Source organism: Lepus europaeus, chromosome 3 (assembly GCF_033115175.1).
Source record: "Lepus europaeus isolate LE1 chromosome 3, mLepTim1.pri, whole genome shotgun sequence".
Lineage (NCBI taxonomy): Eukaryota > Metazoa > Chordata > Mammalia > Lagomorpha > Leporidae > Lepus > Lepus europaeus.
The window spans coordinates 51,808,791-51,836,700 of record NC_084829.1 but is presented as its reverse complement, the minus strand read 5'-3'; the positions used below and the strand labels follow the sequence as shown (position 1 = coordinate 51,836,700).

The window sequence follows — 27,910 nt, the reverse complement described above, 5'->3', positions numbered from 1 at the left end:
ATATAAAGAAAAATAAATTTGAACAAATTTTCCTTGGGCTGTTTTAGGTTTGCTACCAGAAGTACTTGTTACTCATCTTCGAGCAGCTGCTCAGGCCCAAGACACAGTGTTGGCTCTGGAAGATGCTGTGGACTGGCACCCTGGGGATGAAGTTGTCATCATCAGTGGGGCAGGTGTTGAAGGTGCCAAACCAATGGAAGAGATTGTTGTTGTGGAAACTGTGCATAATGCAGACCTTCATCTTAGGTCACCCTTGAGGTACTGAATATTGGCATTGGGACGTTTGTCTTTTTAAATTTTTTTGTTTGTTTGAGAAATTTATTTACTTGAAAGGCTGAGTTACAGAAAGAGAGAGAGAGGGAGAGACAGTGAGAAGGAGAGAGAGAAACAGAGAGGTCTTGGATGTGCTGATTTTCTCTCTAAATGGCTGTAATAGCCTGTGCTGGACCAGGCCAAAGCCAGGATCCAGGAACTTCTTCTGGATCTCCAACATGGATGCCTTCACAAGTACATTAACAGGGAGTTGGATCAAATGTCCAGCAGCAGACTTGAACTGGTGCTCATATGGGGTGTCAGCACTGCAGGCTGTGGCTTAACTTTTGAGCTACAATGCCAGTCCCAAGATATTTGTCTTTTAATGATGCCTTCTTGCATTAAATAGTTCTAGATATTTTGATAAGAACGTTATAAAGTATAAAACACTTTAAAGATTTAGACTTCTTAATTACCTTTCTTTTGTAGACTCTAGAACTTCTGTCTCATAGCAAGTGTACAGTGTAACACAACAAATATTCTAATATCCATGTGCCTCTGCCCATCATTCACTCTTCTGGGTTGGAGTCTCTAAGGAATCAGACCCTCAAAGGGAGAGGGGCACACATTTAGGGGCTTACTATTCCTGATAAGATTTACAATGATGTCTTTAGATTATCTTCTGCTTTTACTTTTTTTTTTTCCCTAGATATTCTCACAGCTTCACAGAGAATTGGGAGGCTGGGGAATACCACGTCCTAAAGGCCACCGTGGCTCTGCTTAGTAGGAACGTTATCATACAGGGAAATCTCACTACTGAGAGGAAGAGGCTGCTTGCTTCATGCCAGGAGATCAATGCTTTAGAAGGTAGGAAAGTATTTTTTTGGAAAATCCAGTGTATGCAAAAGCATATTTTCACTGTCAAATGATATGTGGCATTGCTTTGGTTGACCACTTCTGAGATAGAGTAAGCCTTTAATCTTTGAATGTCCATAATATGGTGTAGCTTTCAGGATGCACTTGATAAATTGTCATCTAACACTTTATGATCCTTCTTCCCATGCAGTCTGACAACCTGGTGAGATGGATAAAAGGAAAATAAATCAAATTAATTATTTCTTTGAGAAAAAAATCCTTGTGAAGAATTAAATCAGGAGAGCCAATTAGCATTTCTATGTCATATGTTATTATGAAGTTGATTCTAGGCTCTTTCTAAGATTCAGAGAAAAACCATAATTCCAGAATCGTTGGCTCAGGCAGCACTTTCTTATTGACTAGATTTGGAGCCCCTACCCCCACCCCACACACCCTTGCACCTTTGGGTTGTTTTCTAAGGGAACTACCACATATTTTAGGTAAGTGGTGGAAAAAGTCAATTTATCTTCTACTAGAATAACAGGCACTGAATCACACTGATGTGCCTATTAAACATCTATTTCAGGGATGGTTAGTTTAGTAGGTTATGTTTTGGTTTCCCAGGCTGTAGATTATGAGGCTTTCATATGTGGTGAAGACATCATTTGTCAACTTTGGTCTAGGATGGTGTGGATGTCAAGGATGACTTCCAGGCATGAGCTGTGGATGGATGATGAGGCTGTTCACTGAGATGGGAAGAGGAGCAGGTTGTGGAGTGGGAGAGTAGCAATCATGAGTTTAATTTTGTACATGTGGAAACTTGGATGCCAGACTAGCAACAGAGATGTCAAGAAATAGCAAGATTGGAATGAAGATTTGAATCATGTGTGCATATCAGTGCATGTTGGTATAAAGGTTTGATGTCATGGTTGGGGAGTTATTAGTACTGGAGATGAACTTTGACCTTATCCCCCTCCTCCCATGTCATCAAATCACAAATGTGTCCTTCTGAAGAAGACAGCTTTAACAGTAATGAATTAGAATCTACTGACTGACAAATTTAACAATTCTGCCAAATTGAGATTTGCTTTCTATTTTACTCTCTTGATAATTCTCAATTCAGTTGTTCTCAGATTGCATTTTGGAATAACTTTGCATTTAATCAGCTGCCAGTGAGGCCACACTTTTATGTTTGAGTCTAGAAGTGTTATAAAGTTTTTAACTCCTAATGGAAAATCACTGATTTTATCATCACAAATCTTAAACAAGTCTACCGTATTCTCACATTAAGTCATTCTTTTGTGGGTGGTAGAAATATCGAACAGGTTGACTAAATCCAGTGTGATGAGACCTGGATACTGAAACAATATGGTTACTGGCACAAATAATCAGCTTAAATCATCTAAAAATAAAACATCTCTTCATCTTTCTTTTACATTGTATATCCATTCATTCTCTTGATATTAGCAAATGAATGGACTCTGAAATTTACTGGAGAGTGGTACATTGTTTTTTATTACTGGTCCCTGTTTGATTCATTAATGTGGGCAATAAGGAGTTGATTCTGGATACTCTTTCATGAGGTTGGTTCACGTCAGGAAATGCCAGTTGTGAGTAGAGAATGTTCTAAATCCTGAGGTCATAGCCCTTTGTAGCAGCAGTAGCTGTAGGTATTAGGTTCACGTAGTTTGCTTTCCTCACTAGCAGTGCAGCAGGTAAGGAGGTGTTGTTAGTTCAGGAGTTCTGGAGCCCTTCGCCATTTGTATAGTTACATTATTACTAAGTCCCCAAATCATAAACAACACAATACAAGGGAAACCCCATTGGCCAGCTTAACACTAAAATAGGCTGTTATTACATTCAGTGGCTCATATCTTTTCCCTACATTTATCAACCATGAGAAGGCCATTTTACTTCATACTGTCTCAAGGGAATCTCTTCAATTGAAGTCAGTAACTATTTTTGGTTGGATTTGTGGATTTTAGTTTGCCATTTTTGTGACAGTAATTAAGGTGATTGGTTTGGGAGTTTCTGAAAGAGTAGAGAGGAGGCCACATCATGTCTTACAAAAGATAATCAAAGTAAAAGGGAATTAAGCTTATTAAGAAAAACAAACAGTAATTGTCCTTTTGTACTGACAGTGCCTTTCATATGGGAGATTTGTCCCATATGAAAGCATGTTCTACAAGCTTTAGGTCTCCTAAACGTCATTCTGTATTGCAGGTAATCTGCAGAACTGTTTGTATTCAAAGAGTGAGAAGATATTGGGATCCAGGGATCTGGGGGCCAAAGTAATCATTCAGGCCTTCAAAGAGGAACCCAGCTGTGTCCAGTTGAAGGGAGTGCAGTTTCGAGATTTGGGCCAAACTTTCCGTAGGCATCTGAGCTCTCTCACTGTGGTGGGAGCTGTGAAAGGTAAGGGGTCCATACCTATGCCTTTTCATCTTCCTTTCTTCTGTCATGTTAAAGCACTGCTTTAAGAAGGTCATGATAAGTGACACTGGGATTTGAGGGATTCAGAGATTGTTAGTTGTTTATAGTCTAGGTCAGTTATTCTTAATCTTCAATAAGCCAGAACAAATCACTTGGGAGCTTATTAAAATTCAAAGTTATAGACATTCTTCTGACAAATTCTGCTCCAAGGTGGGCCTACCAATCTGAATTTTGATAATATAAACCTTATGATTCTGGAGCAATTAGTCCAAGAAGTTCACTTCAAGAACCATGACTATACATGTGGAGTGAACCACACAACCCTTAGTTTTGAATCCTGCCTCTATGTAGCATTTATTAGCTCTATGACTACAGGCAAATTGATATTGAATAGTTCAAACAATCAGGCCATTAGTGTGGTTGTGCAGGCCCAGCAGAAAGCACTTTTACATGAAGTTGCCTTTACTCAGAAGAATCTTTTTCAAAAAATTATTTATGTTAATTTTATTTAGAAAGCAGAGCGGTGCAGATCTTTCATTCACAGGTTCACTTCTCAAATGCCTTCAACAGTTATGGCTGGGCCAGGTTGAAGTCAGGAGCCCAGATCTTCCCCTGGGTCTTCCACATGGGTACAGGGACTCAATTACTTGATCTATTACCTGAGTGAGCATTAGCATGATTTCTGGATTGAAGGCTGAGGAGCTAGGATTTGGAACAGGCACCCTGATATGGGATACTGATATCCCAAGTGGCAACTTAACCACTGCACCAAGCCCCCACTTCACTCAGAGAAATCATCTGCCTGGGAAGATGGAGATAACTGAGCTTTTTCTGGGAACATGGAGGAGGCAGATCTGCAGATCTTAGCCAGAGCTGAAGACAGAAAAAAGGAGCAGGAAACATCACATCCATGTGAAATTAGCTAGTGAAAAACAAGATCAGAACCAGAAAAAAAAAAAAAAAAAAAAAAAGAACATGGCCAGATGCACCAATGAAAGTTGTGAAGAGACAGGGGCATCCAGATAAATACCCAATGTCAAAAGCTGATATGCAGAGTCATGGACTTGGGGGCCAGATAATAAATAATGAGAACTGCAGCTCTATTTCTGAGTGATTCTCACCATGCCTCAACATCTCCAGCATCCACACATGCAAGTTTTGCCTTTATGGAATGCAGCGAAGTCTGCACTGTCGGGGAGAGTGGGGCGAGGTGTTCTTCCACAAGAAGCAGGGAGACAGGCTTTGGTGAACATGTCCGTCTTTATTCACAGCCACGTGCGCTTTTAAAGGGCAGGCAGAAGGGGCCTAACTAACTCAGGGGAATACTAACTCTATAGGACAGAACTGACACTGGCGCCAACATGCCTCGCCAAACAGCTTGAAGGTCATGTAGCTAGGGTAACTTTCCAGGTGTAACTGGGCCACACCTGGGAGCAGCTTACCTGATTGGTAGAAGGCAGGGGTGGGGAAATATGCCTGGGAGTCACACTGCCTGCCAGCAGTCAGGCTAACCGCATGGGCATTTTCCTTATTTCAAATGATCTTCATGCCGAAGATGTTTATTTATCCTAATTTTCCAGGACTGTATTTATGTATGTGTTTTTGTATGATAGTCATTTAGGGGGATGGTTTCTAACAGCCCCTTCCCTAGTACATGGGTTGATTTGTGCCTTTCTCTCTGGTTCTGCAGTCTGCTGTTGTTTATTGTGCTGCAGAATATTTGCTATGGCAACTGGCTCCAGTAAAAGAGAGGGAAGCAGTCACATGCGAGTTTCAATTGAACATAAACAAAACCCTCTCTTGCTCAAAATTCAACAAATCTGCTTCTAAGACCTCTGCTTCAACCAAAGAAGCTGTGCTTTTACCTATTCATCCTTATTAGGTTTGTTTGGAAAAGGGTTCACTGCTTACAAAAATATCATCATTAATACATTGTCCTCTGTAAATACCTGTGAAACGCAGATGTACTGCACAGAGGGGTAACACACTACCCCAGAAGTTAGAGTCTTCTGGGTGTTCTACCAAGAATCTTTTTGTTTAATGCCCTGAAGACCTTCAATATCTGAGTGGCCAGTTACTCCAGAGGCTAGAGTTAGAAGGCTTAGAAGGCATTAGAACCTTTGCATAACATTAGCAGAAAACTGGAATCAAGGACCAGAACCAGGAATTAAACCTCCCATATGAGTGCTGAGACCCAAGGATTTAGGCCATCCTCCACTGCTTTCCCAGGTGTATTAGCAGGGAGCTGAATTGGAAATGGAGCAGCTGGGACTAGAATCAGAGCCTATATGGGATGCTGGCATTCAAGGTAGCTGCTCAACTGGTTATGCCACAGCACTGGTACATTAATCTTTCTTTCTCTTCTATAATGTACAATTATTAAAACATATACAGTCATGTGTTACTTAACAATGGGAATACATTCTGAGAAAGGTGTTGTTAGGCAATTTTGTGTTTATGAAAACTTAGAATGTATAAGGGTACTTCAAAAAACGTGGGAAAATGGAATTAGAAGGTAAATTGATTTTGGTTTAAAACATTTTTGAAATCCATGGATATTTTTTATTATGATATGCATTTTCTAAGAACTCTTTGAAGATTTCTCATAAGCATAGATTTCAAAAATTTTTATACCAAAATAAATTTATCGTTTGATTCCAGTTTTCAAAGATTATTTTGAACTCCTTGTATAAACAGAGTATAGATCACTCAATGTGGCCTCTTGATACAATCAAAAAAACTGATAAATGTGAGATGTATGAGGCTGAGGCTATTGCTATGTAATGCAGTATGCTGTTTTGCAATAAGCTCCTTTTTTTTTTCTTTCAAAATATAAGTAGAAGTATACTGTAAAATAATGATTAAAAGGATAGTAAAGGGGCCACTGCCCGCTGTGCCAGCATCCCATGTGGACACTGGTTGGAGTCTCGGCTGCTTCATTTCTGATCTATCTCTCTGCTGTGGCCTCAGAAAGCAGTAGAAGGTGGCCCAAGACCTTGGACCCCTGTACCCACATGGAAGACCTAGAAGAAACTCCTGGCTCCTGGCTTCAGATTGGTGCAGCTCCGGCCACTGTGACCATCTGAGGAGTGAACCAGCAGATGGAAGATCTCTCTGTTTCTCTGCCTCTCCTTCTCTATCTGTGTAATTTGACTTTCAAATAAATAAATAAATCTTTAAAAAAAAAAAGTATAGTAAATATATAAACTGGTAACTTGGTTATTTATTATCATTACCAGTTTTATGTGGTGTATGTAATTTAAAATTCTTTAAAATTATTTTATTTATATGAAAGGCAGAAAGAGAAGAGATCAGCCTTTCATCTGCTGATTCATTCCCCCAAATACCTGCAACAGCCAGGGCTGGGAGAGGTGGAAGCCAAGAGCCTGAATGCCATCTGGGTCTCCATAGTAGCAGGGATAAGCCATCACTCTGCCTCCCAGTGTGTGTATCAGCAGGAAGCTGAAATGGAGAGCAGAGCCAGGATTCAAACCCAGGCACTTGGACATGGGATGGGAATGTCCTTAGCATGCCTAACTGGTATGCCAAACAGCCACGGCATGTACATAGTTGCATGTGCTGTGAGTAACATGTTAACTGTTACACCATCACTAGACGATAGAGATTTCCCAGTTTCTTTATAATCTTGTGGGACTACTATCACACATGTATTGGCTGAAACATTACATGGTGTTTAACTATAGTTGATACTCAGTAAATAGTTATCCACTGACTGATCCAGACCACATAACTTGATTTGGGGACCACAGAATATGCCTGTGGTTCTAGTGTAATAATTTCTCTAAATGGCAACTTCTTTTACCAACATGAGGAATGGTTCTCACTTAGCTTCATAAACCTACATTTAATTATGAGAACCTGGGCTGGTGCTGTGGTGCAGCGGGTTAACGCCCTGGCCTGAAGCGCTGGCATCCCATTCGGCATCCCTGGCTGCTCCACTTCCAATCCAGCTCTCTGCTATGGCTTGGGAAAGCAGTAGAAGATGGCCCAAGTCCTTGGGCCCTTGCACCCAGGTGGGAGACCCGGAAGAAGCTCCTGACTCCTGGCTTCAGATCGGCACAGTTCCGGCCATTGCGGCCAATTGGGGAGTGAACCAGCAGATGGAAGACCTCTCTGCCTCTCTCTCTCTCTCTCTGCCTCTCCTCTCTCTGTGTAACTCTGGCTTTCAAATAAATAAATAAATCTTTAAAAAAAAAAAAACTATGAGAATCATTATCCTCAGGGCAGGCTTTGGCTTTTTAGAAAAAATTTATAATTAGAATCTCTGGTCATATTAGCCCAAGAATATTTCTTGGTACATTGTAAATATTGATTCACAAGTCAAGAAACAATGATCGTATCTCCTCCTACCTAGTACACTCTTCCCATTGTCTAACCCACCATCCACCATGTGGTGATGAGGCTTGATGGCAAAGATGGTGGCCAGTTGGGAATCTTGAGTCATATGTTCTTTTATGGTTGGACCATGCTTTCTCTTTCTCAGACGATTTTCTCTTCTAGTAGTCGATCCTTGAAATTCAACGTGTTCATTTTTAGCCTTAGTTTCATGCTTTCTTCATTTGATTGCTGCCTCCAACTCCTATATCTTCCATTTCATTGTTATGAAGGAGAATATTTTTAGCTAGAATATAGATATGCTCAACAGACTCTGAGGAGCCTTTGAGATCTGTTTCCCTTGCTCTTTCCTACTCAGATTCTTATATACAAGGCTGCACAGTGTGGCGCTCCTTCAGCAGAGGTCTCAGCATGGATAGCACCTGGGGCCTGAAGGTGGACAATAATGTGTTCTACAACATTCTAGGCCATGCACTGCTGGTGGGTAAGTGAAGCAAGCTTATTTAATTTCTGCATTTTGGAGTAGTCACAGTTTTCACAAGAATTCTTCCCAAAGTTTGCCTTTCCAATTTATAAAAACATTGGCCTTCTGACCATTCGAAATAAGTCATAGTTAAAAGTTCTAAAGTTAAATTTAGTCATCACTGACTGGCTCACTGACCTTTACTCACAGGAAACTGGCCTTTTAAAGGTTCAGCTCAGGTTAATAAATATATAATGGGAGGCTCTTAAATTTACTGCCAGCAATTTTCACAATAATTGAAGTCACATAAATATCTTCACTCAGCTTCACAGATTGTCAAACTTGGATGCTGGCCAATCTTGAATTCTGTTTTTAGCTGCTCTTGTGACTTGCTTGAAAAGTCCATTTTTTCAGGATCTTTCAATTGGTCACCTATGTCTGCTTTCATTAACACGCAAAACCTGTAATTATCTTTAAAATCTCAAATTGTGTCACATGACTCCTCTCTTTAAAATCCTTTAACTGTTTCTTGTTGCTTAGAATACAATCCAAAACTTTTAACCTGGCTTAAAAGATTCTTCCAATGATTTTGCTTTCTTAACTTCTGTAAATCTGTCTTATAATTTTTTTTTCATGTCCACTAGTGGCAATACTGATTTCTTTTTAATTCTTTCAAAAGTCTACACTTTGCCCTGCCTTAGGGCCTTTGCACACACTCTTTCCCCTCTGTTTATGCCGTTCCCTCTTCTACAAGATGCTGTTTCTCAGATCCCCAAGACAAGTCCTACTTTTTAAAATCTTTAAGCACCAATCAGCACTTCTTGATTTAAAAGTACATGTCACGTTTGTGATCATCAGGTTAATGTGCTTTTACCAACAGATTTCATGAGGACATTGCTTCCTTAGCACTTTATATATCAATAGGTGCACTGTTGAAATATTTATTGAAATGAATGCATGAGTGAGTTAGCAAAGGGTTTCCAGTCCTATCATAACAAAAAAGCGAATCAGATATTTTCACTGAAAATAAGAATAAAACTATATTTGTTAAATAGGGTAATAAAAATAAATTTACTCTGTGATATCAGTGGGAAAATACATATTTCATTTTGGAAAGCTTTTTGAGATAAAAGCTGTTAAAGCTCTAATCCAGAGAGGACAACTGTTGAGTGAGGAAATGGGGATCTTATATACTTGTTTCAATACAAACTTCACGTCTTACATGCAAAGGACAATTGAAGGGATCAGGCATGGAAAATTCATTTGATTAGCGAAAGACGGCCACAGGGAAGCCAAGCTAACAGGTATAGGACTGAATTTCTTTTTTTTAATTTTTATTTATTTATTTATTTATTTTTTTATTTTTGACAGGCAGAGTGGACAGTGAGAGAGACAGAGAGAAAGGTCTTCCTTTTCCATTGGTTCACCCTCTAATGGCCACTGCGGCCAGTGCACCGCGCTGATCCGATGGCAGGAGCCAGGGGCTTCTCCTGGTCTCCCATGGGGTGCAGGGCCCAAGAACTTGGGCCATCCTCCACTGCACTCCCTGGCCACAGCAGAGAGCTGGCCTGGAAGAGGGGCAACCGGGACAGGATTGGTGCCCCGACCGGGACTAGAACCCGGTGTGCCGGTGCCGCAAGGTGGAGGATTAGCCTAGTGAGCCGTGGCGCCGGCCAGGACTGACTTTCTTATTACTATTGTCTCTGCAAGAGAAAAGATGGGACACCAAGCAAAAATTTGAAAGTTGTCCTCATAATATTTATTATTTTAGTAGAAAACAATTACATGACATAGGTATTAACCAGGCAAGGAAGAAAACCTGTGGAGAGAATTTAGTCATTAGTGCCTAAATCTTGTGAATTATTGGCATTGACATCTGATATATCGCAAGTAAAGGGATTAAAATCTTTGTTTACTAATGCATTATAAAGTACTCAATTTCCCATGTAACAGGTTTTCAAACCTAGATATATGAAATGATGTGGGGAGTCCAGATATCTAAAGACCGACCTAGTAATGAAGAGGTTTGTGGGGTTTCTCCCTAGTGATACTACTTAAATAACAAGTCTTTGTAGCATGGGTCATGCTTGCTATTTTATTCCAGCCACAGTGACTCCGCTGTGGTGATCTAGCCTGTTCTCTCAGACATTCTGGATCTTTCTAGGGGCATGCAGGTGAACAACCTGGGATGGGACAGACACAAGATATGTGATTCTTAACTGTGGAATAATATTGTTCTTCTTTCCAGTTAAAATTAACTTCTGATCCGTGATACTGTAGAATAAAAAGCCCATGTGGTCCTTTGGTTCATCAATTAAAAACATAAAAAGCAATTTGTACCCAAAGAAGAAAATAGTACTGCAGTGTCCCTTGTGGTTCTGAGTGATTTCAGATGGGCTGAGGTAACATTGTCTTTTTTTCTCAGGGACATACATGAACATAAGACCTATATCTTGGGAGGCTATTCCTGGAAGAAAATATGGTAAATATGTAAATTAATTTTAAATCTATTAAAGTCCATTTAAAATTGTCATACATTTTATACACAAGCCTAATAGCAAAATGTTAAATGTGTTAAATTTTTGAGCATACTAAATGTTTCCTAAATACGTATATATGCATATACTTATATATGAAATATATATCTGTATTATGTAAACTCTGATGTGAATTAGTAGAATCAAGAGTGTTAAGTTGTGTAAATTTTAATGATGTTTATGAATCCACTTGATTTCTCTCTTTTTAAATTAGACTGGTCAGAAAAGGGAAATATGATCAGAAACAATGTGATCATCCGTGTTTCTGGTGCCGAGGGACTCTCCAGTTCCGAAATGGTGACACCATCTGGCATATATATCTGCAGTCCCACCAATGTTATAGAGGTAAGACCTTCAGCTTCACCAGGCAAGTCAGACCTCAAAGGGCATAGCATTCACTCCAGAAGCTCAGGGGTTGCTACACATAGTACTCATGAAGAAAACAACTTATGATTTTGTGTTAAGTGCTTTAAGATAAATGTAATCATTTCTCTCAGGGTTTCTGTAAATATTCTTTGTAGAAATAGCTATACAGAGAAAAATAAAGTAGACATTGGTCATTTCTGGTCATTTACATCAATGCGAATTTAAGCAGCTTCTTGAGTTATCCACGGTGGGTGCTGATTTTTGTCTCTCTTGATTCTGATACCATGCACTTACTAAACCTGCACTGTCTTACTACATTAATGTTGTCATATTGCTGCTGCTCTTTAAGAATGCTCAAAACTGAGTAGTGGATATATGAGATCATGCCAGATTCCAAGAGGATGAAGTACACTTTAATGACCTTGATTTTGTACCTCACCTTTTATTATATCTTTGTAAATTTCTGTGTAAGCATTTTAAGAAGTTCGTTTTCTTAGGTCCAGTTTAATCATAAGTATGTGAATGAGGAATCTCATCAGAGTAATAGAAGGCCATATGGTTTCTCCTTTTCCAATTATTTTATTCTATGGATCAGCTATGAAAGGGGATTAGTGCCCGTGCCTTCTAGGACACTCCCTGTGAATCCATTGTGCTGTGACAATTGTGTCATGTTTCTGCAGAACTCAGAGGATGAGCATCTTTGTCACCGATCATCTGTTTTTAATTACCATCAACTGAATAACCTCTAATAAAAGTTGTGGTTATCTCTTCAGCCCCTTTAAGACTCTTAATTACGTTTGTTCCAAGCACAGCACTTACACACCGTTTTAGGTGCCTAATGGGGGTAGCTAATACACCAGAGAGGAAAGGAGGCAGAACTGCATGGATTGCAGGAAACCAAACTCTCAGCCAACAAAAACTGGAGCTGCATTTCACTTCTTGGTCAGCACTGGGCTTGTCATACAGCTATTCCAGCAATTTTGGGGGTCTAAGGAGCTATCTTTTTATGTATTTTCTTGTATAGCACAATCCTGATTACTATGAAATGTCCAGAGGGAAGTAAACCTCCAGGGTTTGCCAAGTTCATCTTCCCATGTGAGGCTAGAACATCTTTGCCTCACTGGGTAGATAATGCATTATCTCCTGGACAAGAGTCCTGGCCACTAACAGAAAAGAGAGTTCAGCTGGCCGTAAGGGCAGAGAACCAGAGGGGGCATTCTGAAAAGCTTGAGGGTAGGCATGTGTCACAGCAGGTAAGTTGCTACATGTGACACCTGCATCCCATGTCAGGGTGCCTGGTTCAAGTCTTAGCCACTTAGCTTCAGATCCAATTTCCTGATAATGGACATCCTAGAAGGTAACAGAAGATAGCACAATTACTTGGATCTCTGCCACCCACACAGCAGATCCAGATAGACTTCCAGGCTTCTGGCTTCAGTCTGGTCCAACCCTGGCTGTTACAAGCATTTGGGGAGTAAACCAGTGGATAGAATTCCTTCCTCCCTCTGTCCCTCCCTTTCTCTGTCCCCCTCTCCTTTCCTCTTTCCCTCCTTCCCTCCCACGTCCTTTCTTCTCCCTGCCTTTCAAATAAAAACATGAAAAGACACCTGAGTCTTTGCAGACTGACATGTGGAATGATGCCCAGGCAGATTGGGAAAATGTAGCCAAACTGTTTTTCCCTCCTCAGATACTCTCCATCTCCACTCACTTACTTTCTCTCTCTTATATTTGCCTTACAAAGCTGAAAACAGTTTGCCCCCATATAGCAACACAAAGTGAAAAAAATACTGTTGGAGTACTAGTTATAGCATTAAATAACAGTGTACAGCACATTAAAGACAGAGATCCTACATAATATTTTTTTTAAATTAATTAATTTTCTATGCCATTTGATGTGATTGGAAGGGGAGAGGGAGTGGGAAAGGGGAGGGTTGAGGGTGGGAGGGAAGTTATGGGAGGGGGGAAGCCATTGTAACCCATAAGCTGTACTTTGGAAATTTATATTCATTAAATAAAAGTTTAATAAAAAAAATAAAGTGCTCTCTAAACTGAAAAAAAAAAAGCTGAAAACAAACAAACAATGCATGTGTTTTGAGAATGAGATTTAGGTTAATTAATCGAGTAATCCACAGATTCATTAGGTATATTCCTGATGTATTTATCTTTGATGACGTTCAAGTTCTGAAGTTCTGCTTTTGTTAGCTCATTAGCTTTTTTTTTTTTTTTTGACAGGCAGAGTGGACAGTGAGAGAGAGAGAGAAAGGTCTTCCTTTTCCGTTGGTTCACCCCACAATGGCCGCTCTGGCCTGTGCGCTGCGGCCGGTGCACTGCGCCGATCCAAAGCCAGGAGCCAGGTGCTTCTCCTGGTCTCCCATGTGAGTGTAGGGCCCAAGCACTTGGGCCATCCTCCACTGCACTCCTGGGCCACAGCAGAGAGCTGGACTGGAAGAGGAGCAACTGGGACAGAGTCCGGTGCCCCGACTGGGACTAGAACCCGGGGTGCCGGCGCCGCAGGAGGAGGATTAGCCTAGTGATCTGCGGCACCGGCCATTAGCTCATTAGCTTTTAGACCCTACCATAAGGTCCAAAATAGTCATTGCTCAATTGAAATATATTGGATATAATAAATGAGTGTAGATATAATCATACAACCAAAAAACAGGGTGAAGGAGAAGAAGAAAGTATAGATTTCATGATTCCAAAATCATTCGATGACTGAAAAGCAAGAAGTTTAAATCAGTAGCAGCACTTAGTCCTGGTGGACTAATCTGTTAGTGTCAAAAAGTCCAGTCCAATTTTTCAGCCATGCTACTGGATTTCTGCTCCATTGTGACCTTTGTCTGAAATGTGCCTTCTCTAAAGACATAGATGATAGCTGGACATACATGGGAAAAAGAGTTTCTTTTGATCCATGGAGCAAATGAAGGTCATTTTAGTCATTGGTCCAGTGGTAAGTTAATGGTTATTGAGTGTGTCCTATGTGCATAATACAGAGTATTTTGAAGAAAATAGTTTAGAAACATCCCTTTATTCCAAAGGGATAATAAGAAAGTGACAGTAACAATAATATGTATACACATATGTGTGTGTGTATGTGAATGTGTAATATATGAAACATAAAGTAAAGCCCCTACCCTCCTTTCTCTTAGAGTTGTTCTAGAGTTAGGGACAGAAAGATTCTTTTACTCTGAAGAACTCTTTCACAGGTGGGGAGTTTATATCCTGCTAAGCGGATGTTTCAGGCTTGCACTGTCCCATAAGATAATGTACTCAAGGTGGTTTTTTTTTTTTTTGTCAGTATTACTGTAATTTGGATTTTTTTTGTTGCTATTTTAAACTTTAAATATTGAAATAGTTTCAGATCAATAAGAAGTTATAGAAATTTATGAGTTTCAGTATTAGTTTCCTTGTATGACAACATACTCATCCTCCTATTCATGGAACAATATCAAAAGCAGGGATTTGACATTGCTGTGATACTATTAACCAAACAAAACCTTCAGTTAGATTTGAAGAAGACAGCTTAATCTTCATGGCTGGGCAACCAACCCTGAAAGCCTAAAAACTCTCCCTTCCCACATTCATTAGTCTGACCTGTCATCCCTGACCTGGCAAAGGAGCACTGGAAGAGAGCCCTGTGTCTGTATAGGGGTTTGTGGGTTTTGTTTTATTCCTAAATCGCCCTGATCCAGAGCTTAGGACCAAACTCCCAGCAACAATGTAAGGAATTCACCTTTGCTTCCAGTCAGTCACCTTGGTAGTTCAGTCACCTGCAATCCTGCATGGTACAAAGGAATCTTGGGTACAGTATCCCTTATTAATTTTCATAGTCACAAGTAGTCTGCCTCTCTGGGCTGCAGCTGAGCTAAGTCCAGAAACAAATCCTGAGCTTTAAGCCTTCTTGCCTGCAAGGACTCTGGTGTGGTGTCCTGCTGGAGTCTCCAGTGGCTTTGTGGTATCCCTCTGTATAGTCCTTAGGACTCTGCCATGCTTTCCAACAACAGAGATTCCTGGTGGTTCATCTGGGTATCACCTGTATCCTTCTTCAACAGCTCAAGCATCTGAGTCTCCAAGTATTCCTGCAGGGGATCCTTATCTACTCTTCAGAGACTCTGTCTCTCCAGAAGATATGTCCCATGTGACCTGTTCTCATTCCTGCAGTGTGCAAAGTCTTTGCTCCCAAACATCTAGAGACTGCTCGTTTCCAGAGCTTGAGAGCATCCCATGTTTATGTAGGCACTAGAAATTTCCTGTGGTCAGACGCCTGTTTAGGATAGTCTGTGGAAAAACTCTGAAGAAGAGCCCTTTGGAGACGTGCGTTTAATTTGAGGGGAATTTGTTCTGGTTTGTGAATCAATTTTGTAAGGAACTCTGTGTTTAAAGGCCCAACCTCAGTTCTCCAGCTCTCCCTACTCAATAGGTAATGCATATGTAAGAGCTGCCTGAAGGGTTAACTCACTTTTTTTCTAGTAACTATAGATGCACACCTCAAGGAGCTGGCTAACGTGGGCAGTTAATTTTTCTCTGGAATTTCTCTTGCTTGAATGTCCATAATACATTGACTTCTGCATAGAATTGATTTCCACACAAAATTCCCTGCTTGCCTTAAACCCTTCCCCACATGCCTCTGGCTGCCTGCATAAATATGTGGTTTTTCCTCATGAATCGTTTGTCGCATACTCAATTGGAATGGAGAGTAAAAAGGGCTGGGAGTAATGTGAGCCAACTGCTCAAGTGCTTCTTTTATAAGAAAAGTGAGCCTTATTGGCTAATAGAGAACCAAAGTTGCAGTCTTCTGCCCAGGTATAAATGCACTTGGACAATGTTTATGCCTATACATGATCACCATGATTCTCCATAAATGCTAATGGCACTAGGGCAGACGATTCAACAAATTCATTCACCAAAAGTACGTGATATTAGGGCAGATGATTCAGCAAATTCATTCATCCACTGAAAATACATGCTTTCTAAGCACCGGTGCTGACAAAGTTGATGATTAAGGATGCAGCCCCTGGAATAGAGTTGAAATGCTGGAACCTTTCTCTTCCTTCTAAAGCCTTGGCAGTGAAACAGACATGCTTGTCCAGATAAGCAATCACTTTTATCCTCTAGTGCACATTTCTCATTGTTTCTATACTTATAGAAAAGGTGGATGTTTAAGAAGCCCGCATCTCTGATCCTCAGACCCCTTCTCAGACCCTTATATGTCTGTGACCTTTCCTGTGAGTCAGAGGTGTTGTAGAGACACAGGTATGGTACAGAGTTTATTTGGAAGGTGTTACTTCATGTGTACTGCCCTTGGAAAGGTTTTATTTATATAATGAACAACAGATGTATAGTTCTTTTGTTTATCCATGAGGGCTGGAGAGATGTATTGGACATTTATATTTGTCAACTTAAAGACAGCGACTCTTCCCAAGGCTGAGAACCATGAGTACAGATACTGTATTTCCATAAAAGGGAAGAATCAGGATAATCTATTTAATGCTAATTAAAATATTATTTTGGGGGATGTTTAATATCAGGTTTGATTGTTTTTAAAGATATAAATTTCTGGCTGGCACTGTGGCATAGCAGTAAAGCCACCACCTACAGTGCCAGCATCCCATATGGGTGCTGATTCGAGTCCTAGTTACTCCACTTCCAATCCAGATCTCTGCTATGGCCTGAGAAAGCAGTGGAAAATGGCTCAAATCCTTGGGCCCCTGCACCCATGTGGGAGACCCGGAGAAACCTCTTGGCTCCTGGCTTCTGGCTTCAGATCAGTGCAGCTCCAGCCATTGTGGCGATCTGGGGAGCGAACCATCAGATGGAAAATCTCTCTCTCTACCTCTGCCTCTCTGTAACTCTGCCTTTCAAATAAGTAAATAAATCTTTTAAAAAATGTATGTTGGAAATATGGAATTTGACCAAGTTAGAAGATGGGGTGGATGCTGGCAAGTAGGTATGGTTGTTTTGATAATACAGCTGGCTTCAGTGTACCATAGACCTGGGTTTCTTAACTATGGCAGTATTGGCATTCTGGTAGATAACTCTCTGCTGTGGAGTGCTGATCTCTGTGGAGCAGTGACCCTGATCTCTGTCTATTGAATATCAGTAACACTCTTCTCCATCCTCTAAGTGGTGACAATCAAAATGTTTCCAGAGATTTCCAGTCGTTCCCGGCAGAGCAAAATAATTCTTGGTTAACAACAACCCTATTAAACTATATGCTACTTCAAGATCATTGATGTCCCAGAGAGGGCCTGGTTCCCTAAAGTCATGTTAGCATCTTGAGTTGTAATTCAACTTAATAGCCAATGATATCAGAATCCACTTTTGCTAAGGACCATGTGGTAGGCAAATCATGTGATTACAATTTTAAATGGCTCCAGGAAATTGGAGAATTACCCAAAATCCAAATTAATGAAGTGGAGAATGAGAAAATTAGTCCACACACACACACAAATTTCTGTAGCTGAATAAAAAATGAGGAATGACTGTGTATTTTCAAATGCCCAGTGTAAGAGTCTCCTTATGAATAATAAGCTAAAGTTAAACAAGAAGCATAGGCAATTGTGTCAGTGGTCACTGACTCCCTGACCAGGTCTGACCTTTGCCTGCTGGCCAGGCTCCAGTTCTCAGAATAAACTCTGACCGGACTCATGCTGCCTCAGAGACTGAAATGCCCCATTGGGCATTGGTTTCTCCTTCTACATGAAGCAGGAGTTGAGTGTTGTTGGTTTAAAAATGACCAGTGAGGGTACTTCAAAAATTTTGTGAAAGATGGAATTAAAAGGTAGCAGGCATTTTCTATAATCTTTTTGAAAACCCCTGGTATTTTAGTTTTTTCCCCCAATATTGGGCTTTGCTTGGTCCTGTGTGTTTCTGTATGTATTCCTTGTGGAACATGTGGTGCCTGCAAAAGACAATAAGGTATTTAAGTTACTTTTTATCTGCTGACTATAGGTGCAAATTAAAATTTAATTGGACTTTATGCTGCCTGAATGTCCATGATATGTTGACTTCTGCAATGTATGCTGTTCAGTATATTTTGTCCACTAATGGATAGGCCCAGCAAATGTTTATTCTGCCATTGACTTACAGGCAGGACTTTATTTTGTGTTGACATTCATGTTTCATCACTTCCACCCTATTTTTGGCATCCTTATTCTGGGTTCTGTCTTCATGCCTCTACCCTAGGCTATAGTCTATGACATTTGCAGGATTGGATTAAATGGAACTGGCTCTAACCATTATTTGCTTTGTGGCTTTGGGGATGCTACTCAACATCTATGAGATTCAGTCTCTTTGCTGTGAAATTGTAATAACACATAACTCAATGAATTATTGTAAAAACAAATGAAACTCTAGAATCTGGTTTTTGGATTATAGTGGCTTTCCTCTCAATCTTTACTATGGTTATTATCATATATTTGATCGTAATTTAACAAAAGATTAATAATAAGAACAAAGAAAATAATTCAGCATAAGCATCACTTGTAGTGAACAAGGAAACTTTTTTCCCAGTAATTTTATAACAAATTTCATCCTGACTTTCTAGGTTTCTGTCCTCTTTCAGTTTTCAGCAGTGACTTCCATTTTCAGTGTGTTTCCAAAGAAACTCATGCCAAGATAACAGGAGATGGGATCATTCTAGTATCTTTCTCCTCTCTGAACATCTCTTTCGACCCTTGGTAACTAGACAGTATAGAATTATTTTATAAGTCATCTCTGGAGAAGTAGATCTCAAATTCTGGTCAAAAGATCACCTGCAGCAGAACTAGCAGAGCACCTTTTAGTACTCAAGAGTGTAGAACACCAGCTCCATCCCTTCACTATCACCTCTACCACCTACTAAGCACAAGTTGTAGGCCTGAGGAAGGTTGAGCAGCCTGTTTCTTGACTTTGATTCTGCAAGTAGTTGTGGACATCTTGGCCTTGGGTCAGGCACTCAGAGAGAGAGACAGACATAGGCAAATACATAGGAAGTAGATAGGCATCTTGATCAACAGCCCCTTCATTCTTGCTGCTAAAAGCACCTCCCTACTGCAGCAGCCCAATGGGACTCCCAGTTGTTATCAGAGTTCTGTCCTCCTGATGGTGGAGAGAAGAGAAAGGGTGTGGATTCCTCTGAGATGTGAGAGGATGCTACTGAGAGGACTTAGATGTAATTTAGGAAAACAAATAGAAACTTCCCTAAAACAGCCGTTACAACATTTGTCTTACTGTCTGGAGTTGAGATATTGCAAATTCAAACACCTACAGGGACTAGGCAGGCATCCAAAGTGAGTGAAGCAGGAAAGGAGGCAACTATGGTAAAATAATCCCTAGTTCAAGAAGGCAGACCCTTATTTCCAGCTGATCAACAGCTACATCACAGGAATTTGGGCTCAGAAAAAGCTGAACATCTGAATGTTTATATGAAGTCTGCTGATATTAAAATATAAGAATAAAAATTTGTTAGAAACAAAAAATAAACACTGAAATGGCCAACAACAATAAATCTGTATATGGTGCTAGACCTGTCAGAAAGTCAGTTTTCTAGTCTGTCTTATAGTATGTTACATATGATGAACATATTTTAGACACTTGATAATTTCATTGTGCTCAACTTTATCAAGATTAGATCTCAAAACTCTATGGTCCAATGGAAAATTTAGATTTTATGTGGGTATGTAAAATACATTAAATTATTTAGATAGTAAGTCCTATAATCAAACGTGTGGGTGATTTAATAATGTAATTAAGACAAAAGTACATTAAGTAGTTTTGTTTGTATTTGAAATCAGCCACTGTGTCCCAGAATTAAGCCATGGCTAGTGCAGTCATGTGACCTTTAACTTATAGCCAAGGAATTGATTTATTCAAAGGAATGGACAGAATATTTTATGTAGCCTTGGCTTCAGGATAGGAAGTATTTAGACAGCTTATGGAACACGCACATATCTTTTAATCCTGTTTTTCCCATGAACTTTGTGAAGTATCCTCATTTGTCTTTTCCTTGGAAAGCCACTGTATTCACTACTCACATATTATTGAATGCACTGGGGAGATGAGGAGGCTTAGATTAGATGTCACAGGTAACTTTCTCACCATGAAGGCTAAGAAGGAGGCTTTGACATGAGTTAGTTATTGTGATAAGCAAGTTAAAATCTAGTTAAACTTCCTGGAGGAAGGAGAATGAAGAGTGCTATTTTATTCTAAAAGGGAGATAAAAGAATAAATGGGTACAAAATAGTTTCAGTATACATCTCCATAAGTGAATAATAAAGTAGAATGGCCATAAATGAGAACCTTTCTTTCCAGTACCATTATCATATACAGAATAACTATTTATAAACTGTCTTTAAATTCTGCAGGGAAACAGAGTATGTGCTGCTGGTTATGGCTACTTTTTCCATCTTGTGACCAAGCAAACATCACAAGCTCCACTTCTCTCCTTTTCTCAGAACGTTGCACATTCTTGTACGAGGTAACTTTGGGGAAATTCATCTCTATTCTGAATGTAAGGCTTATGAGTTAGAATTTTTCTCTCAAGTACTCACAAAGAAGGTGTAGCTTTTGGCGTTTGTTATATAGTCTATATATATTATTATAGATAGCTTTCTGTTTATCAATCATTTATTTTAATGTACACAACCTAATAAAACTTGGAGATAAGTATATACCCATGAAACCATCACTAAAATCCAAGATAAAAGCATGTTTATTGGTTCTAAAAGTTTTCCTTGAGACCTCTTTATTTCATTTTTATTATAGTAAGAACTCTTGACATGAGATTTAATCTGTACATTTTTAAGTATACAGTACAGTTTTGTTAAGTATAAACATTATACTGTATAGATCTCTAAGAATTATTCATGTTTTAATTCTAAAACCTAATATCCTTTGTCTAATACTTCTTTATTCCCACCCACTCCCTCAGCCCCCAGTTCCTAGAAACCCATTCTAATCTATGCTTCTATGAGTTTGGGTATTTTAGATTTCTTATAGAAGTGATATCATGTAGCATTTGCTCTTCTGTGCATGGCTCAGCTCATTCGTTACAATATTCTCCAAATTCACCCATATTAAAAGAAATATCAGAATTTTCATTTTCTTTAAGGCTAAAATATTATATTGTAAGTAAATACCAAATTTTCTGCATCTACTCGTCTGTCCATGGACACCTAGATTGCCTCCATATCTTGGTTACTTTGAATAATTTTAGGCATTTTTGATTATAAAACTTTAGTAATGAAAGGTGTCACTTGAGAAGGTAGCAAGAGAGAGTGTACCTTTTAGGACCAGAGAGAATTCAAGAGGGAGAGAAGTTAAACTTCCCTGAGATTAAGACTGGCTGACAGAGCCTCTGTGACACTGTCTCAGGAGCAGAGATATGCCTTTGGAGAAAGGCTCCTTGCCTGTGACTTGCTGTCTGTAAAATGAGAAGAGATTTGTTGAAAATCATTACTTTGTAGAGGGCAAAGCTATCTTCTAAGAACAAGAGCACAGAGAAACAATGTGGGGTCGGGGATTTGGAAAGCATGGGGAAATGCCAACTTGGGCCCTGATTCAAATCCTGACTCTACTCTTAATAAATTCTTGGAAAGCACTAGGAATATAGTAGGTATCAATTATTGAGAACTATAAATAATAATAATAATAGTAATTCTGCTATGATGAAAAGTGAGAAGAGGAATGGAATAAAGATTGGAAATAATTTGTAAGCAATGGTGAAGTCCCAAGTGAGGCTGGGGGTTAGTATTTGTTTAATAATATTATTATGACAATGAAAGTTTTATATAGTGGCCCTTGGGTAAAGGGAGAAAGTATCCAGGGTATTGCAATTATAGGACAATGTAGGCAAGAAAAGTTGAAGGAATGACATATGCTGGTATCATTCTCCTACGAAGGGATGGATTTAGAGGGACTGATAGAATAACAGGGTCCATGTCCTGGAGGGCTAGGCAAAGGTCAGCAGATTAAGTGATAAACCTAGAGGTGGCTGATGGAACAGCAGGGGAATCCTAACAACCCCAAGGCCCAGAGCAAGTCACGGAGGTTAACACAGTAAAACGGCTGAGAGATGGGAAACCACAGTCATAGATGATGACCACAGATATTATCTATCTCCAGTCTCCTGTATTCATTATTTTATATCTGAAAAGGAGTTAATATCTAGAAAAATAAATAATAATAAATTAATAATAAACTAAAGAACAAATTAAATAAAATAATAATAAATAACTCAATAACAAAAAAATGCCATATAATCCAATTAAAACTGGGTGGTAGACCAAATAGACATTTATCAAAAGAGAATATCTAAATGGTTAGGAAATATATTTAAATATGCTCAACATGACTATCACACACAATAGAATGGCTAATATGAAATACATGAACTTTGTTCACCTTAGATAAATAAAAATTCTTTTAAAAAGATAAAAAAATTAACAAATACTGGGAGGATGTAGAAAAACTTTGGCAGAAAGAATATAAACTGAGACAACCTTTAAAGAAAATAGCATGAAGTTTCCTCAAAAAATTAGGAGTAGAACTGTGATGCCATAGTCTCACTAAATGTTTTATATCCAAAGGAAATGAAATCAGTATGTTGAAGAGATATCTGCACTTCCATGTTTATTGCAGCACTATTCATAGTAGCCAAGAAATAAAGACACTCTAAGTGTCCATCAACTAACTTATGGACAAAGAAATATTCTCTTTCTCTCTCTCTCTTTCAAACACACCCACAGAGATGCACAAATGTACATGGTAAAATACTAGTTAGTCACAAAAAGATGAAATCCTGTCATTTGTGCTTGATGTAACTGGAAGACATTATACGAAGTGAAACAAGCCAGATACATAAAGACGATTAATATATGATCTCACTTTTATGTGGACCCCTACAATTGTTGATCTCATAAAAATCATTATAATAATAGTGGTTAATAGAGGCTGAAGAGAGTAGGAAGGAGGGAGGAGAGGTTTGGGAAATGTGGATCAGCAATATTAACTTACATAGGAGAAATAATTTCTGGTGTTCTATTTCACAGTAGGATGAATACAGATAATATATTGCATATTTCAGAAAAAGCTAGAGAGTTTTGCATGTTGTTACTACTAAGAAATGATATATGTGTGAAGAACTAAACATGCTCACCATGATCTGAATATTACACAATGGAAACTATCAAAACATCACACAGTACCCCATAAATATGTACAATTATTATGTGCCAATTAAAAAGTAAAAAATGTGTTAAAATATTTTGTATTTTCTAATGAGAAAAAGTTAGGAGTTGGAAACATAGAAATTAGCTCATTTCATTCTTTCATTACCTTTCTAGGTGTGGTCTATTTGTGTATCCTGAATTTCAGCCACCTTGGGATAATGGACCTGGTCCTACCCTGTTCCGAAACTTCACAGTTTGGAGAAGTGCAGGTGGTGTCCAAGTGAGTTTCTTTAGCTTTTCTTTTTAAATCAAAGCTGTCATTTTCTTTCCCATGGCCATTTATTATTCGTCTCTATTTCAATAAGGACAATGTAGCATTATAACAGAATCCCAGTTTTAAAGAGCCAGTGACATCTGAAGTGTGTGTGGAATAGTTGTTGATTGAACAAACTCTTAGCTAGTAATCCAGGGGTACATCATTTCCTCTTGTGGTGACTTTCTGACAACTGTAATAGAGAACAATAGGATCATATACAACCAAGAGGGAACATACAGGTGCACCTATTGTTTCCTTCTTATCCCTCCTTAGAAATAAGAAATAAAGGCTCAGAAAGTAAAGGGACTTATTGAAGGTCATACAGATTGGTAACACAATTAGGTACAAATCCCAACTTCAAATATTATGCATTTGATACCCTAATATCCTGAGTAATACATCTGTCAATCTTGAGACAAAGCACTGTTAAACATTGGAATACAAAATGTCAATGCCATTCTTGCTTACCTGAAAAAAAATCATGTTTAATCATTTAATTTTAATTATCACAATAATTTTCTTATAAGGAAGATTTGCTTGCTCATTAACAATAGATAAAAATTATTCAGAGACACTGTTTAATGAAATTCTGCTTCTGAATTAAATTTTTTTAGAGTCCACATATAAGTGACATCACATGGAATTTGGCTTTCTGTGTGTGGCTGAACAACACAATATCCTCCAGGTTCATCACAGTCATGGCAAATGACGAGATTTGCTTCTTTTTTGAAGGATGAATAACACCCATTGCATATATATGAATATTCTACATTTTCTTTGTTCTTTCATCAGTTGATTAACACTTAGGTTGATTTTCTGTCTTGACTAATATAAATAATGCTGCAATGAACCTGAGGGTTCAGAATTCTCTCTAGCATAATGATATCATTTCTTTTGGATATACCTAGTAGTGGAACTTCTGAAGCATATGGTAGTTTTATTTATAATTTTTGAGGAAGTAAACAATCATCTAATCTCAAAATGTCAATTTTGCTAGTATGCATTACTTTTTTCATACTCTATTAGTTACCACAGATCAGGGAAAGCATATGATATTCTTCTTTTTGGGACTGGCTTATTTCACTAAATATAATGGTTTTCAGTTGTGCACATTTTATTGCAAAAGACAGGATTTCATTCTCTTTTATGACTGAGTAGTACTCCATAGAGTATTTAATACCACATTTTCTTTATCCAGTCATCAGTTGATGGACATTTGGGTTGATTCCATATCTTAGCTATTGTGAATTGAGCTACAGTAAACATGGGGGTACAGAAAAGACTTTCATATGCTGAATTCATTTCCTTTGGGTAAATTCCCAGGAGTAAGATGGCTGGGTCATGTGGTAGATCTATTTTCATATTTCTGAGTATCTCCATACAGTCTTCTACAATGTGATAGTTTACATTCCTACCAACAGTGGAATAGGGTACCCTTTTCATCACATACTTGCCCTCATTTGTGTGTTGATTTCTGCATGAGAGCCATTCTAACTGGGGTGAATTGAAATCTCATTATATATTTTTTGCATTTCCTTGATGGCTAGTGATCCTGAGCATTTGTTCATGTGTCTGTTGGCCATTTGAATTTCCTCTTTTGAAAAATGCTCATTCAAGTCCTTTGCCCCTTTCTTAACTGGATTTTTTTTGTTGTTGTTGAGTTTTTTTTTTCCCCTCCCATCTCCCACTCCCTCTCCAATTCCATTCACATGAAGATTCATTTTCAATTATCTTTATATATAGAAGATCAATTTAGTATATATTAAGTAAAGATTTCATCAGTTTGCACCCACACAGAAGCACAAAGTGTAAAATACTGTTTCAGTACTAGTTATAGCTTTACTTCACATTGGACAACACATTAAGGACAGATCCCACATGAAGAGTAAGTACACAATGACTCCTGTTGTTGACTTAACAATTTGACACTCTTGTTTATGGCGTCAGTAATCTTCCTAGGCTCTAGTCATGAGTTGCCAAGGCTATGGAAGCCTTTTGAGTTTGCCAACTTCGATCTTATTCAGACAGGGTCATAGCCAAAGTGGAAGTTCTCTCCTCCCTTCAGAGAAAGGTACCTCCTTCTTTGATGGCCCCATTCTTTCCACTGGGATCTCACTCGCAGAGATCTTTCTTTCTTTCTTTTCTTTTTTTTTTTGCCAGAATGTCTTGGCTTTCCATGCCTAAAATACTCTCATGGGCTCTTCAGCCAGATCCGAATGCCTTAAGGGCTGATTCTGAGACCAGAGTGCTGTTTAGGACATCTGCCATTCTATGAGTCTGCTGTGTACCCCGCTTCCCATGTTGGACCATTCTCTCCCTTTTTTATTCTATCAGTTAGTATTTGCAGACACTAGTCTTGTTTGTGTGATCCCTTTGACTCTTAGACCTATCAGAGCCATCGGTTGTGAACTGAAATTGATCACTTGGACTAGTGAGATGGCATTGGTACATGCCACATTGATGGGATTGTATTGGAATTCCCTGGCACATTTCTAACTCCATTATTTGGGGCAAGTCAGATTGTGCATGTCCCAAATTGTACATCTCCTCCCTCTCTTTTTCCCACTCTTATATTTAACAGGGATCACTTTTTAGTTAAAATTTAAACACCTAAGAATAATTGTGTGTTAATTACAGAGTTCAACCAATAGTACTAGAACAAAAAAAAATACTAAAAGGGATAAAGTATTAAATTGTTGACCTTATGGCAACTTTGGTATGCATGTACTGATATTGATGGACATAGCCACTTAAATATTGTATAGCATTCAATTTATACTTAATAATTAAAGAAGTCAGAAGTCTGTAAGAAACACCAAGTTTCAGACTTTCACCATAATATATGCTTTTATTTTATAGATTTTTAGAAGTAGTAACCTTCACCTGAAGAACTTCCAAGTGTATGAATGCAGAGATTTTGGAATAGACATCTTGGAAAGTGATGCAAATACTTCAGTTACTGACAGCTTATTAGTGGGTCATTTTACACACAAGGTAAGTGCCTTATTGTGATTATCTTAGGCTGTCCAGCAAAACAGAATCATATGTGCTAAGCTGCCTGATGATGTATGATATGCAATTCTAATAGCACTCTTTGGTGAATCTTGTATTTAAGTTGTAAAATTTAAAGGGGCTTTTTATTAGTAACAGTGGTGATATTATTAATAAAATTCAAATAGTATCAGGGTTTCAATGTTATGAAAGCATATAAATTATGAAGATTATGGGTAATTCATAGAATTTTTATTTGGTTGCAGTTTAGAATTGTTATTCATACAGATGCAATAACAAACTTAATAATTTAGCTTAAACTAAGTATTGTGAAATAGTATGATTCTATCTTGTTTCTCAGCTCTATAGTTTGACAAATTTCTACATCAACATCTTATTCAGAGTCCTTCCTCCAATTAGACTACACTTCAAATTGGGTCATATAAATTTACATGGTGTATTATAGTATATTGAGATTTTCTATATGATTCCCCAATAATTGCCTAAGTGCAGGTTTCTCTCTGATAAAAATCAGACTGAAGATGACTTCATCATTGCATGGTCAGGGTACCAATTCCCTAGTTGAGAAACCCTAGTTGTCTTTCAGGGAGGTCTGTGGCTACCATTGGTCTCTTAGGATTCAAATATGTCATGGCTCCCTTGTGTTCTTGTTTTCATAAAAATAACATGCATGTGAGTAATCTAATTGTTGTGAAAATCATATATGGAAGAGACCTACAGTATTCCTGAATGCATTGTCCAATTGAAATATACCTATTGACATCTGTGCTTTTATTGGACATTATAGCTACAGATATATACTAGGATTTAAAAATAATTTCTTAATCACCCTCATTTTCCTATATTTAGTTTTCTTATTTAAATCTCTTTTAAAAATATGAGAGAGAGAGAGAGAGAGAGAGAGAGAGAGAAAGAGAGAGAGAGAGAGATAGTTAGTGAGATTCTATCTAGTAGTTTACTTCCCAAACATCTGCAATGACCTGGCTGGGCTGGGGAGCCAGAGCCAGGAGCTGGGAACCTACTACTGCCTTCCTGGGTGGATAAGAGCAGTAAGCTGCAGTAAAGATCTGGAACTGGGAAATGAACCCATGCATTTCAATGTGGGACATGGGATTCTGATGTCTACACCACTAGGCTAAACACCAACTCCTAAATCTCTTTTGAATCATCG

At 38.6% G+C, this 27,910-nt stretch overlaps 1 protein-coding gene across 1 annotated transcript in view; it reads left to right on the top strand.

Moving 5' to 3' along the window:
- PKHD1 (PKHD1 ciliary IPT domain containing fibrocystin/polyductin) overlaps positions 1-27,910 on the top strand; it is a 531,849-nt gene that overhangs the window by 212,331 nt on the left and 291,608 nt on the right. The window contains exons 38-46 of the mRNA XM_062186248.1: positions 48-258; positions 962-1,119; positions 3,331-3,522; positions 8,255-8,380; positions 10,785-10,841; positions 11,111-11,241; positions 20,607-20,719; positions 23,586-23,691; positions 26,587-26,721. Coding sequence (XP_062042232.1) covers positions 48-258; positions 962-1,119; positions 3,331-3,522; positions 8,255-8,380; positions 10,785-10,841; positions 11,111-11,241; positions 20,607-20,719; positions 23,586-23,691; positions 26,587-26,721 — 1,229 coding nt within the window. The remainder of the gene's footprint in view (positions 1-47; positions 259-961; positions 1,120-3,330; positions 3,523-8,254; positions 8,381-10,784; positions 10,842-11,110; positions 11,242-20,606; positions 20,720-23,585; positions 23,692-26,586; positions 26,722-27,910) is intronic.